General features: G+C 40.8%; 1 protein-coding gene across 5 annotated transcripts in view; it reads right to left on the reverse strand.

Annotated features, from left to right (window-relative positions):
• AGAP1 (ArfGAP with GTPase domain, ankyrin repeat and PH domain 1) overlaps nt 1-13,330 on the reverse strand; it is a 394,362-nt gene that overhangs the window by 39,032 nt on the left and 342,000 nt on the right. For all 5 annotated transcript variants that reach the window (XM_075094139.1, XM_075094138.1, XM_075094136.1 and 2 more), the window contains 2 exons: nt 7,390-7,544; nt 4,944-5,034 (listed from right to left, as the gene is read on the reverse strand). In XM_075094139.1, coding sequence (XP_074950240.1) covers nt 4,944-5,034; nt 7,390-7,544 — 246 coding nt within the window. The remainder of the gene's footprint in view (nt 1-4,943; nt 5,035-7,389; nt 7,545-13,330) is intronic.

A 13,330-nucleotide genomic window follows, 5' to 3' on the forward strand; every position in this document is an offset into this window, starting at 1 on the left:
AAGGACTAGAAATACACAGCACTTCAGATCTCCAAAAAATAAGGTGAGACAAAACCCCTTCCGTGCTTTCAAAGTTCTTGGTAAGACAACCATGACAAACTCATTTCCTGCATATTCCTTCAGGTCACCTCCACCAGTTACTTTCGGTGTCTTGCCAGTGGGGGAACCATTAGCATATTTGAAACACACTAAAACTCTCCAAATACTAATTTGTTGGTACAAGCTTAAACGGAGCAGATCATAATTTAAAATATGCAAATTGTGTCTCAGAATTAAATATCTGTCCCTGACTTGCAAAGGCCAGGGTTATCTTCACAAAAATAACAAGTGCAACGAGCTCAAAGGAGCACGAACTTAAAATGAAGCAAGAGAACAATACTGATTAATATTTTCCAATTCTAATGATGTTAAGGAGCTGACCTCCCTCCCAAATACTTCCGTGTACCTGAAGCACATCTAGTGTATCTTTACTAAATACATTTTTAAAATATTCACCTACTTACAATTCAGAGCGCTGGTATGGTTGAAGTAGTCCACCAAAGCGATAAACAGGAAGTTACATGAAATTTTATCACAATAGTATTTTAAGTTTCAATCGTCTGACAACACACATCTGAGTTTGAAGGTGGCAAACTAGGAAAGGCAAGTGTTGAACTCATTATAGACACCCAGTGAAAAACCAGACTTGTTGATCTTGGTTACAACTGGATAACATGGAGCAAGACAGTGCTCTGATGAGGAGCTTGGACAAGTGGCATCATCCAATGGATTGTGGAAAAAACCTAACATCATGTCAGTTATGACATCTGTCTCAGTGTATGCACATGAAAAATTGTTCTCAAAAGGAGGTATGCTGGATGACAGAAGTCACTACCCGCCCATAACAAAGGCAAGATGTTATAAACTACATGCTCAGGGATGTCCATTTTCAATTCACTGCTCCTATCTGCATCTTCCTCTCCCCATATGTAGTTGAGTGCTTTTTATATCTTATGCTTGAAATTTGTTTATACCACTGATTTATACCGAAAAGAACCACATGTGGTTAGTAAGCCAAGTAAGCCAAGCTGTTTTCTTTCTTTCATTTTTAGACGATCAAAAATAAGCTCACTTTTCCTGCTGATGCTAAGAGTAATTCTGAATTGGAGGAGGCTCTGAATACTTACAAGCACGTGGCAGGCTTTTCTCCAGTACGCATACATCCAAATGTGATGGTAAAAGCAGGAAAAACCCCATTCGATGCAGCTATGGGTGTTATAAAGCTAGTGTCCTCTCTTTGTTTTACTTAAAATTTATCAAACAAAATATGACCTTTTAAACATCACTGAATATTCCCAGATTACAATTTTCAGATGCCCATATTCTCAACAGTGTTTTGTTCTCTCCTTCTCTGAACACCTCCTCTCCGTTTTGACTTGCACCTCTATCAGACTGATCATTTGAAGGTGAAAGCTCTTGGAACAACTCTTTTAGGAGAATAACCCTTTCCCACCCTCTCTTTCATGTCTTTGGACATGAGGTTGCTGAGGAAAGGCTTTGGCATGCTAAATCCTGATGAGTTCAGCATGTGCAAGACAGTGCTGGGCTGAGCATAAGAGGGGCAGGGAGGAGCAGAAGGGCCAGGGAAAGAAGGAGAAGCAGGGGCTAAAGGCATCTTGCAAAGAGTTGCAATAAGGGAGAAAAGTTTACACCTTTTCTAGTCTTTAAAAGGTTTTTTTTTTCCCTAATCTGAATATTGAATTGAATCTTGTGATGGGCCTGATAGGCTTCCCAGGGCCACCCAAATTATTACTTCAGTATTACTTCTGAAATACAAAATACACCATAGCAAGTTATTACACTCCTGGACTGGAAAATTCATTATGAGACTTTCCCGCCTCAAGCGCTCCCTGTTTTCTTCTACAACAGAAAAGACCTGATATTCCACACTCTCTAGATATCTTGAAAGAGCGACTCACTCATATTTATCCTCTCATCTGCTCTTTAGGCAGAAAGACTGGAAGAGCTAAAATCCTTCAGGGGCAGGAATTTAGCTGGGTTTGCCTAAGCAATTTGATGATCTTCAGTGCCTTCTCCAGGCAGAAGTCAACATTGGGGCTCCAGTGCTCTGGGAAAAGGCAACATCAGATTCCTTCTGAAACATGAAATGAGATTTTCTTGGGCAAAAACTCCAGCACCTAAAGAGCACTTTGCTTCATCTATTACTCTGGGATGGGAACATTAAATAAAGGACCTTAAAACTTCAGTCTGAGGCTGCTAAAGGGCCAGAAGGCTGGTGGCACGCAGATGCTGCTGGTACTACAGCTGCTGATTAACATACAAGGCAGAAACTCCCCGGTGAAACGAAGCTGTGATGAAGTGCTAAAAAGGCAAAAGCTCTAGAAAGAGGAAGAATGAGACTTCTGAAGTGGAAGATTGATGGCTCTTGAATAGAGTTGAGGGACAGTAACATCTCATATTCCTTTGCTCCCAAACATCTGGCTTTGTGAAGATGCAAACTATGTAAGCTTTCTACAAGAGGGCTGGTGTTTGTGATGCTAAATGCTCCGGGTATAAGGACTTGTCCAGGCAAGGCAGAAAGGGAGAGAAGGAAATAAAACAAAGCCTGGCAGAAAAAGCAGCAGGCTGAGGTTCGCCTCATGTGCATGTTTACATTTTAAGATGCACTGCTTTGGAAATAGCTCTAATTTTTCAAAAGGAAGGACGGTGGCCTTAAAATTAGGGAGGCCAAATGGCAAGCAGAGTCAAAGAGGGTTTAAATCATCACCAAGAACACAAACAATTAAGAGAGGTTCCAGCTGAGATTCCAGAATCAGCCCCACCCCTTCCCCCCAAAAGCTACATAACCTGCACTGAGTGTTGCCAAAACGGGCAGTCCCACCCTGCCCTCTCTCAGCAACATGTTCTTGGCACATCCCTCCTGCTGGCACCCTGCACACGTGGCCAGCTTGACCCATGAAACAATCTGGATGAAAAACAACCTGGCTGAAAGCGTGGGGGGTGAAAGTCCTGCCTTCTTGCACATTCATTTTCCTGATTAAAAATCTAGCTTGGCCGCATAGATACTGGGGGTTACGTGCAACTGGGGAGAGAAACACGCACCTTTAGGATAGTGTGGACTCTGGGAAGAGCTGAAACGGATGATGGATAGATTGAAAGGACATGTGTGGGTGTGGGAAGTTGTCTGCAGTGAAGGGATTGCATGTTCCCACTCTGCCTGTGTGACCACTTAAGCAGGGTCTGGGAAAATGCCACCCACCGCTGTACAGACTGGAGCAGAAATCAGTAACACTCCCATTGCGGTCTGCTCACAGATGGCAGTGAGTACTTCAAATGAGCTAAATATACATCTGGGTCACTTGAAGACCCTGTCCTTCTCATATACAGCATAGCGTCTTATACGCCTTTTACTTGAACTACAACAAAGCTTTGGCATAAATCTGAATGACTAACAGATCGCTGTGAAAGAACACTAACAAATAAGAGTCACTTTGGGCTGTATATGTTAAAATACCAGCCAAACCAACATTTTCCCTTGTTTATCACCTGCTGGATTACTATCCAGTGGAATGTAAATATCTTAATTTATCCACGTTGCTATTATTTCTCTCTGTCTGTGAAAAGCCTCTGTGAAATCTCTCTTTGGAATCTCCCTCCAGCAGGTCAACAAGCTGTTATCATAGCACCCCAGTCCTGGGGCTCAAAGTCCAGTCCAGCCACGGCTCACATCCCTGCGTGCTGAGCCACCCGGGACAGGGCAGCTGCCTTTGTTCTCCATCCATCTCTATGGATGGCATATGAGTATCTGAGAGTTTTCAAAAGAAGCAGTTAAAACCAGTCTGTATGTAAAGCACATTTTGATGGTATTGAAAAGTCTGTTATTTTAAATGGCTGTTAATGTGCTAACCACCTTCCCATCCAGCCTTCTGAGGATGAAGCAGGGGATAATAGGTTTGTTTGGTGGATGACCCAATCAGCTAAATTGCTAACTACACAGATAGCAAATTAGTCATGCAAAAGCAGTTGCACTTCCAAATGAATGTTCATTTTAAAGTTAACTGGGATATTAGAATGGCTTAGACCAGTAGTCAAAATCCTAAACAGCAAGTCTTAAAAAAAAATTATACCCAAAGAAAAATAAATTACTATTTTTCCATTTTAAGCGCATGTAAAAATCACAAGAAAAGTTTTGACTCTCAAATATCAAAGAAATAAAAATTCACAAGTTCTCCATCTTTCTGCTTCTACAACTAATTGCTTTAGAGCAAGCGTACTTCCTTTTTGCCGCTTTGTTGCAAACCCCTGGAACTAAAGAGCACCAGAATAATGACCTCAGCCGGGGTTAGTGAGGAGAACCGCAGCTCAAAGTATTCTCAAGAACACTTCTCTGAACGCTAAGTATATGTTTTAAAAAATAAAAAAAAAAAGAGAAAGAAACACAAAGGGGAGAAAAAAAATCCCAAATCAGTTTTCTAGTATCCAGACATAATGAGCAATGACTTAGGTTTCTTCTGACAAGTAACTCTTAAAAAACCAACCAAAAAAAAAAAACCAGTCAAGCTCTACCTCTTTGAAACTATCACCATGGCACACGTGCCCTCTCCACGCAAAGCAGGAGGAAAATGGAAGTAACTGATGTCAAACAGCAAACTTCTTTTTCCTTTTCTTCAAAAGAACTGCTGACATTTAAACTGGCATGTGAAACAACAAGGGGAAAAAAATTATGATATGCCTGACACAGCATATATTAAGTATGAATTAACATAAAATAAGTCTGATTAAGCAAACTCCATAATGAAAAAGAAACATTCAAACAACCTATGGAACGTAATACCAAAAAAGACAAAGTCCATGCTGGGCATTCACCTAAGCCTTGGCCAGGAAGAAGTCCTGGCCAAGAAGGAGAAGAGGTCAATTTTCTGAAGCCAAGTGGCTGTACTTACTCTGCGCTTCACAGTCCACGCAGTGTGAATTGCCTCTGATGTTCCTTATGGACTGAAGGGCCATGGCCTCATTCTGACTCGTCAGGCGGGACTGTGTGGATTTAAAGAAGTGCATAAGCCACAACTAAGGACCCAATAAAAAGGATTAGATGACACAACCATCAGCTGAACGAACAGCAAACCCCAAAGCTTAGACCAAGGTTGAATGAATGTGATCAAGTAACCCAAGTCCTTGGTTTGCCTCCCAAGAAACGGTGATCCTTTGGCATCGCCAGGTACTGCAAGTCCATGCCTACCAAGCAGGGGCTACTCTTCCCTCCCGTTTCTGACAGCTCAGGATTTCTCCCAGGGCTCTCTCCACTCTGTCCAGGAGCTCCCAGTGTTTTGGGGTCTCCAGTCTGGATTCTAACAAGGGGGGAGACTGCAGAGAAGAAAACCCGAGCTTCAAAATGAACACTGCTATTCACAAGTAAAGCGGTCACAGTGTAGGTTTACTTCTTGAGATAAATTAGATAAGAATATTATTTTATAAAATCAATTTCTTGTATTGATGTTTATGCTTTTGCTAATGAAGACTAAGGAATGGTTTGCAAAAGCAACTGAAACCTTTTTATCATCAAAAGGTCAGATTTAATCAGATAGCTCCCATCTAAATTCTCTCCACGATGACCTGCCAACGACCTCTACTTGGGCCTGGAAAGGCTGTCAGGATGTAGGAGTAGTACAGCTCTACCCAACTAAACTGTCTTGTGGGCTTTCTGAGAAAAATTTGTTAGCTCTAGCCAAGTGATGGACTCTTTGCAATGAATTGATTTAAGCAGGATGAGGGCCAGCCTAAAGCATGGCCATGTGGAAATATGCCCTCCTGATCTATCAACAGGACACCTACTAAACCTATCCAACTAACTACACTTTGCTATTCCAGCTAGTTCTTCTGACATGTTTTGAGACTTCTCAGTAATACTTCAGAGAAAAAAAAAACCAACAAACCTCTCTGAGCATTGTAGCGGGTCGAATATATAACCCAAAAAGCTCCTGGTACACACATAATCTTATCAACGGATCTCCCCTTTCAAAAGAATACTTAATATATACAAAGGCCAATCTTCTCTTTGGGTACTGCACAGTAAATATTACCAGCCACTCTTTATCCTCTTTTGTATTAGTATTTTCATATAGGTGCTAGTGTACAAATTTCCTCTATTGAGCTCCCTTTACATAGTCGAATGTGTAAATCCATGAAAGGCAAAAAAACATATAAGCAGTCATTTTTCTCTCTCTCAGAAATACATATTGGAAATAAATACATTTTTTAAACAAAATGGGAAGTAATTTATATTATGATGATGGTAATTACTGGTGTCTGATCTACTCTGCTAGATCAGGGTAATGAAAACAGGCATTCATTTCAAAATATGAGTCTCCTCCTTGCAATATAAAATCATTAAAGGCATCCGTTAAGTGGATAACATTAAAGGATCTATAGGTCTGAATAATTACTCCTCACTCCTCTCCCTCCACTACCACTCAACACCTTGCTCTCTAGCTGTAAAGAGTTTTCAGAGACTCAAAAAGTGGAAGTTCTCTTACCCTTCCAAAAATGAGCAATAGCTGAAGAAGTCTCAGATTTTAAACATCTATTTATTTATTTTGCAGGAAAGGAGAACAAATTACGTCTGTCATGATATGACAGCACTGCAAGGTAAAAGGCCTGTACCTCTTAGACAATGTTCCTCTTCCTCCAAAAAGCTTTGATGAACTGTTTCTGGATTTGCTTTCTGCTATATTAGTTAAGGCAGAAAGCCATAAAAAATTAATTCAGTGTAATTAAAGAAAAATTGTGCATTGGCTTTGTAAAGCAACAATCACAAAAGCTTAATTTTGATTTCTGTGATTTGTATTACTTCATCACAGCAGAGTCCTACGGCCGAATGCTACTGCAAATTTATGGTAAGGCCAAACAGAACATTTAGTTAAATTTTGCCATGCGGGAGCTTAGTAGATTTAACTAGAGATTTGACTAGTAAATACGCTGGGTTTTGGGTCTGCCTCCACTGTTCTCCAAGACAGGCTTTTCTGCTGACCTCTAACCTGAAACAAACCTGAATCTGCAGCAGTGACCACATTATGCAACTTCTCAGTAGAGACAGTCTATGACCTAGCCCAAAGTTTCAGTCAAACTTTTAAGAGGAATACTGAAGGCAAAATATAATTCAGGAGCAACATTAATTCAATTGCTGGAAAAAATAAACTGTAAAACAGGCTACAGCACCAGCTGTCTTGAAATATCTGAGATAAGCATGCAGCTCTAATGCTGCTCTGTGGTGTGCCTAATACCTGCACATCTCTAGGAGTACAGGTTTAAAATGGGAAGTTCCTGATTTCGCTTTCCTTTTAGAGCTTAACTGACCATTAATTATTTTCAGTATTACTCTGTGTACCATACCTTGTTCTTGCTGCTCTCACATGACTGTAAACTGGCCAAGATTTGACTCTCTATGGCTTGTACCCATGCATCTCTTTCTTCATATGTGGTAGCTTCAAAGTGCCAAGTCTGGCCGGTGAGAGAGACAATGATAAACTCAAAGTTTTCTTCTTGTTCTGAAAAAAAAACATGCAATAGGAAGAAAAGTTTAAGTCTGAGGACACTGATAGCTTGGCCCAAGCAATCTTGGTTGATAAGCATTTCTGCAAAGTAAAAAGCAAGCGCAGGTCTGGACATTTGAGGTTTGAGGCTAGAGATACCCAGCTACCCTGCAGTTGCACAATGCATCAGAAAATGACCTGCAGATAGATCCACTGCTTTTTCTCTCCAAATGTTATGTAGATAAAGTACTGTTTTGGGTGAATATTCAGTTCCTGCCTGTGTTTGCCGAGTTTGGTACAGAGCTTCTAGCTTTCTTGAACACAAAGTGGCTAACAAGCATTATTTAGATTTAAACCTGAGGTGCTAAAAGCTATGTAATGTAAAAACCAAAGTGTGTCAGAAAATAACTTAAAAGATGGACTATAAAGAGCTGACAATACAGAAAAGTTGATAATTTACCCTCTTCTTCCAAGCACTTGTTTACATGTCCAGATGTATTAAAAGTGGATGTGTACATATTCTTGTCTACAGCATAAATACATTGGATTATAATACAGTATTAAAATCAGTTCAAGCTATTCAACATTCACGTTCAACACGGGAGATGAGAAAATGATCTGAGGAGCTAGCAGAAAGGGTCAATGAAATATCCTTAGGGCTACTAGAGTATAAGGACAAGTATTCAGGCCAGAGGACTGCAGCGTATGAAAATACCAGCAGAACTGAACTAAATGGACACACGCTCCAACTACACATGGGACACAAAAGTCAAATTAAAAAAAAAAATCAAGGAAGCTGAAACAGAACGAGTGGAATTGGAAAGGGCAGGCATGAAGCATGAAAGGAACAGAATAATAGAGCTCAAACTTCTGGTGAACATCAGCCATAATAGGCTTTAGAAAGAGCATTTATATTTGCTAGTCTGCTAATGACTTATTATATATTCAGAGCCATGAAACTCCTACATTACCTTGTCATCCATAAGCATGCAAAGATAAGTGACAAATCTAGCACTAGGCTTTAAAGTCAGTACTGCTGCTCACCGGCAGTCATTTTCTCAACCTGTGGGATAACTGGTTTTCTATGATAAACTCCATGCTAGCACGGCCAGTGCCTATATCGCTTTAATGAAGTCTCAAAAAATAGTAGAAGGTTACTTTGCACCTTGAGGTGAGAACAAACATGGAGGTGAAGGTTATTTCCAGGTGCATGAGGGCACCCGAAACAGCAGTTTTACTGAAAAAATAGTGTATGGGATAAGCAGGAAAACAAATAAAAGAAACGATGCAGATGTACAGCTATAACCACATTTCCATGTTATCAACACTATGTTAAAAACAAATAGGTAGACTCATTATCCAAAATGCTACAATTAAATAATGGGAAAAAGCCACATTTATCAAACAGCGCTTTCAAGAGTTTATGAGGAAGATGTAAGAGGAACTACTCAACAATAAAGGAAATGACATTCAGTCCTGTGCGGTGTCTCCTGAAGGACAACACAATTATGGTCTTCTGCTTACATAGAGGTGGTATGGCACATGGTCAGTGGGGAGGGTAGAGGCATATGGAGAGTTATGCATATGTTGACGAGAACAGGGAACGATGGTGAAGGAAGAGAACATGAAAAGCTGAATCCCACCTGAAGCATCCCCCTGTAAAGTCCAATTTAGGTACTTCATCGTTCTTAGGCTTTTCAGTGGCTTTTAAGTGACAAAACTTTCTACTCCTGAAGTCTTACTAAGTGTCACTAAATGTTCAGAATATCCTTCTATATAAATTACTCAGTGCAGGTGGTACCGAGATGTGTATTGTTAGGGCAGGGATCCTGCAAAATGCAGTAGCAAAAAGGGCCTTTTCAGCCTCACTCCACTTTCTGCACCTCATTCCCTTTCTCCCTCAGCCCTTCTCCACTCACAGCTCTGCTCCAGGCTGCATCGTGTCTTCCCTGCACCACTCTCCTCCAACCACACACCATACCACTTCTACGTAAGCCAAAGGCTTGGTATAAGCTGAAGGAACTGCCTACTAGAGAAAACGGTCATCTTGCCACCTCAAGTTAAAAATTTCCCACACCACCTCTCCAAGCAGGGCAGAGGCCCTGTAGGGATGCAAAGACACAGAAGAGCACAACAAGAGGACAGACTTCTCCAGCACACATGGCAGGGCTGACTTCTCAATGCGTAACAGCTCAACAGGTATATGTGGTATATAACTAATACTCAGCAAGTACACATGGTATATCTTTAGAGAGTCTCTCTGCACTAATCCTGTACCAGTTTACCCCAACATTTAAGAACCAGGTGACTTTACAGCATTACAATTCCAGACCTTAAAAGAAATACATACAATCAAGATGTAGCATCATTGAATCCTCCTATCTTCTACTTGCCAATAATCCTGATCATATACATGAAGTTGGTTTACCCAAGAAGGGCTTAGGAGAAATAAACTCTGCAATTCAGCCAGCATACTGTTTAAAAGTGAGGTTGAAATACTGTCCTCGCAGCGGTACCTCTGCAAGTTTTGTTTTCCAGAAACACTACACAAAGTTATTCCCCTGCTTACAGGAGACCTATGGCAGAGGACACAAACCCAGCTATTCAGGTGACTGGAGTGCTATTCAGGAAACACCTCCAGCCATTTCCCGTGGTCGCTCTTTTATATGCCAAGTCTCCTCTTCCCAAAGGAGAGGCTCCCATGTTTCATCTCCTGACCTTTTCTGCTGTGACCAGCTGACACCGTGACAAAAGCTGTAAAGACCTTGCATGGCCTTTGTGGCTCGGGATCACACAGTCCACGTAACACACTGGTGAGCCTATGCCATACAGCCCCACCACAGGTTACGAGGCTGCACTGTGTTTAAGGCTGAGCTGGAAGGACATTTTCAGTTCATCGGTAAGTTAGCTGAAAACTTGGTCATTGCTGATGATACGTTATGAACATAAAAGTTTGTACTCTCTCATATCCACTGAAGCTTCAGGTTTATGCCCTAAAAAGCTCAGATGAAAAGCAACTGTGCCAGTTGAAGATGTGTTCAGTAATACCTTTTCTGCTTAAATACATCGATTTTTTTTCATAAGCACAACTGTGAAACAAAGCAGCAACCCCTGTTCCACGTCACCCACAGGGCAATGCCTACAAAAGACAAGTAGTGAATGTGTATGTCCTTAATCACCACATACATGAACAGGAAAAACCAGGCAGCAAAACAAAATTGTTCAGTTTTACTCTCCAGAAAAATTATAGGTTGTGCCATTTAAATCCCTGTGAGCCCAATCACAAAATTTTATTAAACAGTTTTCCATGTTTAACAGTTATTCATAGAAAGGTCCACTATAATAGTATTTTAGCACCATCAACCTGTCGAAATCAACCTGCCCAATTACTCCAAACTACATTAATAACACCGGATATTACACTAATTGTGTCCAGTTTCTATGCAGACGAGGTCCCGCGGGGCTAATTTTGCATCCTCAGGGGCAAGCAACTCAGCCATCAACCTGATTTCACTAGGAATCCCTCCTCATTACACAAGTCCAGGCTGTCAAACTTTTTTTTTAAAAAAAGGTTAATGGGCCAATCAGTCATCAATTATTTCCTGGAAGGCCAGCAGAGAAAGGGTTAAAGTGCGAAGAACCAGCTGCAGCTGATTTCCATTTGGAAGTTATTATCAACAGGAGATGGCTAGATGTTGTTGTTTGTTTTGCTTTTTTTTTTTTTTTTAAAGTGGGAAGGGGTGGCTGGAATGGGAAATGATCTGAAACTATAACATTATGATAATATGGAACCTAAAGCATAAACGACTTTTTTTTTTTTGAGGATCAGTGGAAGTGGACGTGCAATCAGTGAATTTTAGGAAAACCACCACACTACCATAACATCACACCAGTTCCAAGAAGCTACAAGTTACCACTGTTTATGCTGCATATACTGTTTTTGCCATTATCTGTTGACAGTAAAGTCACTGCATTTAACCCAAGTTAACATTTATTTTGCTCTGCCAAAAGTCAGACATTGCTACAGCCACCCACTTATGGAAAACAAGATATACAATTTCTTAGAAACAAAGGGCTGTGCAAGGGAAGACAAACATTTAGGCACGGTCTCACTGGATTCCCGTACCAATGCCTGCGTTTATGGTACGTAACGGAGATCAGGTTTAGAGAACTACACTGAAAATAACTACAGGATACAATAAGTCTATAAGTTTTTCCAGAGAACTCAATTAAGTCTAGTAAAATGTAGGGAAAACACATGTCCAGAAGCAGTTATGCCTCTTGGTGTCCCATAAGAGCAGTTCTAAATGGTGTGCATATATAATTTTGTTCACGATTTCCACTTCCCACATCTTTTGTTCTCAATATTAAGAATTGCATAAACACCACCAACACCTTGCTTCAGTGGTGGGTAACCACAAGCACAGATTGAAGTCAACAGAAGACAGGGGTCCCTTTCCGCCTGGCACTCTACAGTCAGAAATTACACCCATCCCAAAAGTTTGTTTTTAAACAAAAAAAAATTTCTATTTTTCCAGGGGTATAAAACAAAGACTTGCCAGGCTTAAGGCATTTCTTGTTGGCATACATGAATATTTTGCCAGAATCAGAAATAAAACGGGATCTTCTGGCTTCCAAGCCAACCAGCCTCTTTCACTAGGTGCCAGATTGTGCATTTGCATCTTTGCCCAATGTATTCGTCATCAGAGGATCCTGGTGCTGCTGCTAATTAATAGTAACTCGCCGTACATGTCTGGTGGATGATACCACTCACACAGGAAACACTTTCCAGAAACAAGAAGTCAAGTGCAGAACCAGAAGATTCTCAATGGTGTATTTCAAACACCCGTGAAGCATCTTCAAGGGCTGAGGTTACAGCTTGAAACCTAGTCAAGCCTGCCTCAAGTAACACTGAGACCTATTTAAGCTCCCTTTTTATCATGCCCTTCTTCCTCTCTCAAAAATTGCTTCTGCTCAAGCACCCTTCCTTAATAACCCTTCATCTTGTCAAAAGGATGAGAATGAAAACCTGCCGAGGTGCCTAGCAATCAACATTAGATGTTTGCAGTATACAATTTGTTTACAACAATGGTGCACATTATTTACATACTCTATAATGTTAACTATCCTTTTTTTTTGCCACTTAGTGTAAATTATCCCTGTAAGTCAGCAGAGAAGTATGTTTATTAGCAGCCCCAATTAAGGAAATATTTGTGCCATGTCCCACTGGGCATGACTATGCTAATACTTCTCTCCCCTTTCCAAACCCAGTGTCTAAATCTAATTAGTTTTGAAAATCAACCCTACCAGGACAATATAGCTCTGCTATTGGTTGCCCACAGCTCCTGATAAAGGTTGTGTTCCACTGGAAGAATTTTTCCACAGTACCGTTTTATATCGCTACCCGTGAGTGACAAACTGGAGATGAAAAGCCAGGTTCTCACTCAAGGGACTAAGCCCCCCCGCCATATCTACTTGTTTTATTTGGATGCCGAGACAACACAGTTTGAAGAAATTCATTAAACAATTTTAAAATTCAGTTCATACAGTATGTGAGTCTACACTTGCATTAGGTGTTTCCCTAACATGTTTCAAGCCTGCTGTTTACTTTTTAAATTATACATGTTTCAAAGCTGAAGAACTTGCTTAACTGAGAGGCATTGTAAAGCTGAGTCTATTGGGCAGAGCTTATCTTGGGTGCTCTGAACAGCCTCCCCCTCCATATGCCATGGTTAGCAAAAGCGAACTTTCTGCATAGGCACAGCACCACGGCAGCAATGGCATTGCTAACTTTTAAGCAG

Source organism: Phalacrocorax aristotelis, chromosome 5 (assembly GCF_949628215.1).
Source record: "Phalacrocorax aristotelis chromosome 5, bGulAri2.1, whole genome shotgun sequence".
NCBI classification, from domain to species: Eukaryota; Metazoa; Chordata; class Aves; order Suliformes; family Phalacrocoracidae; genus Phalacrocorax; species Phalacrocorax aristotelis.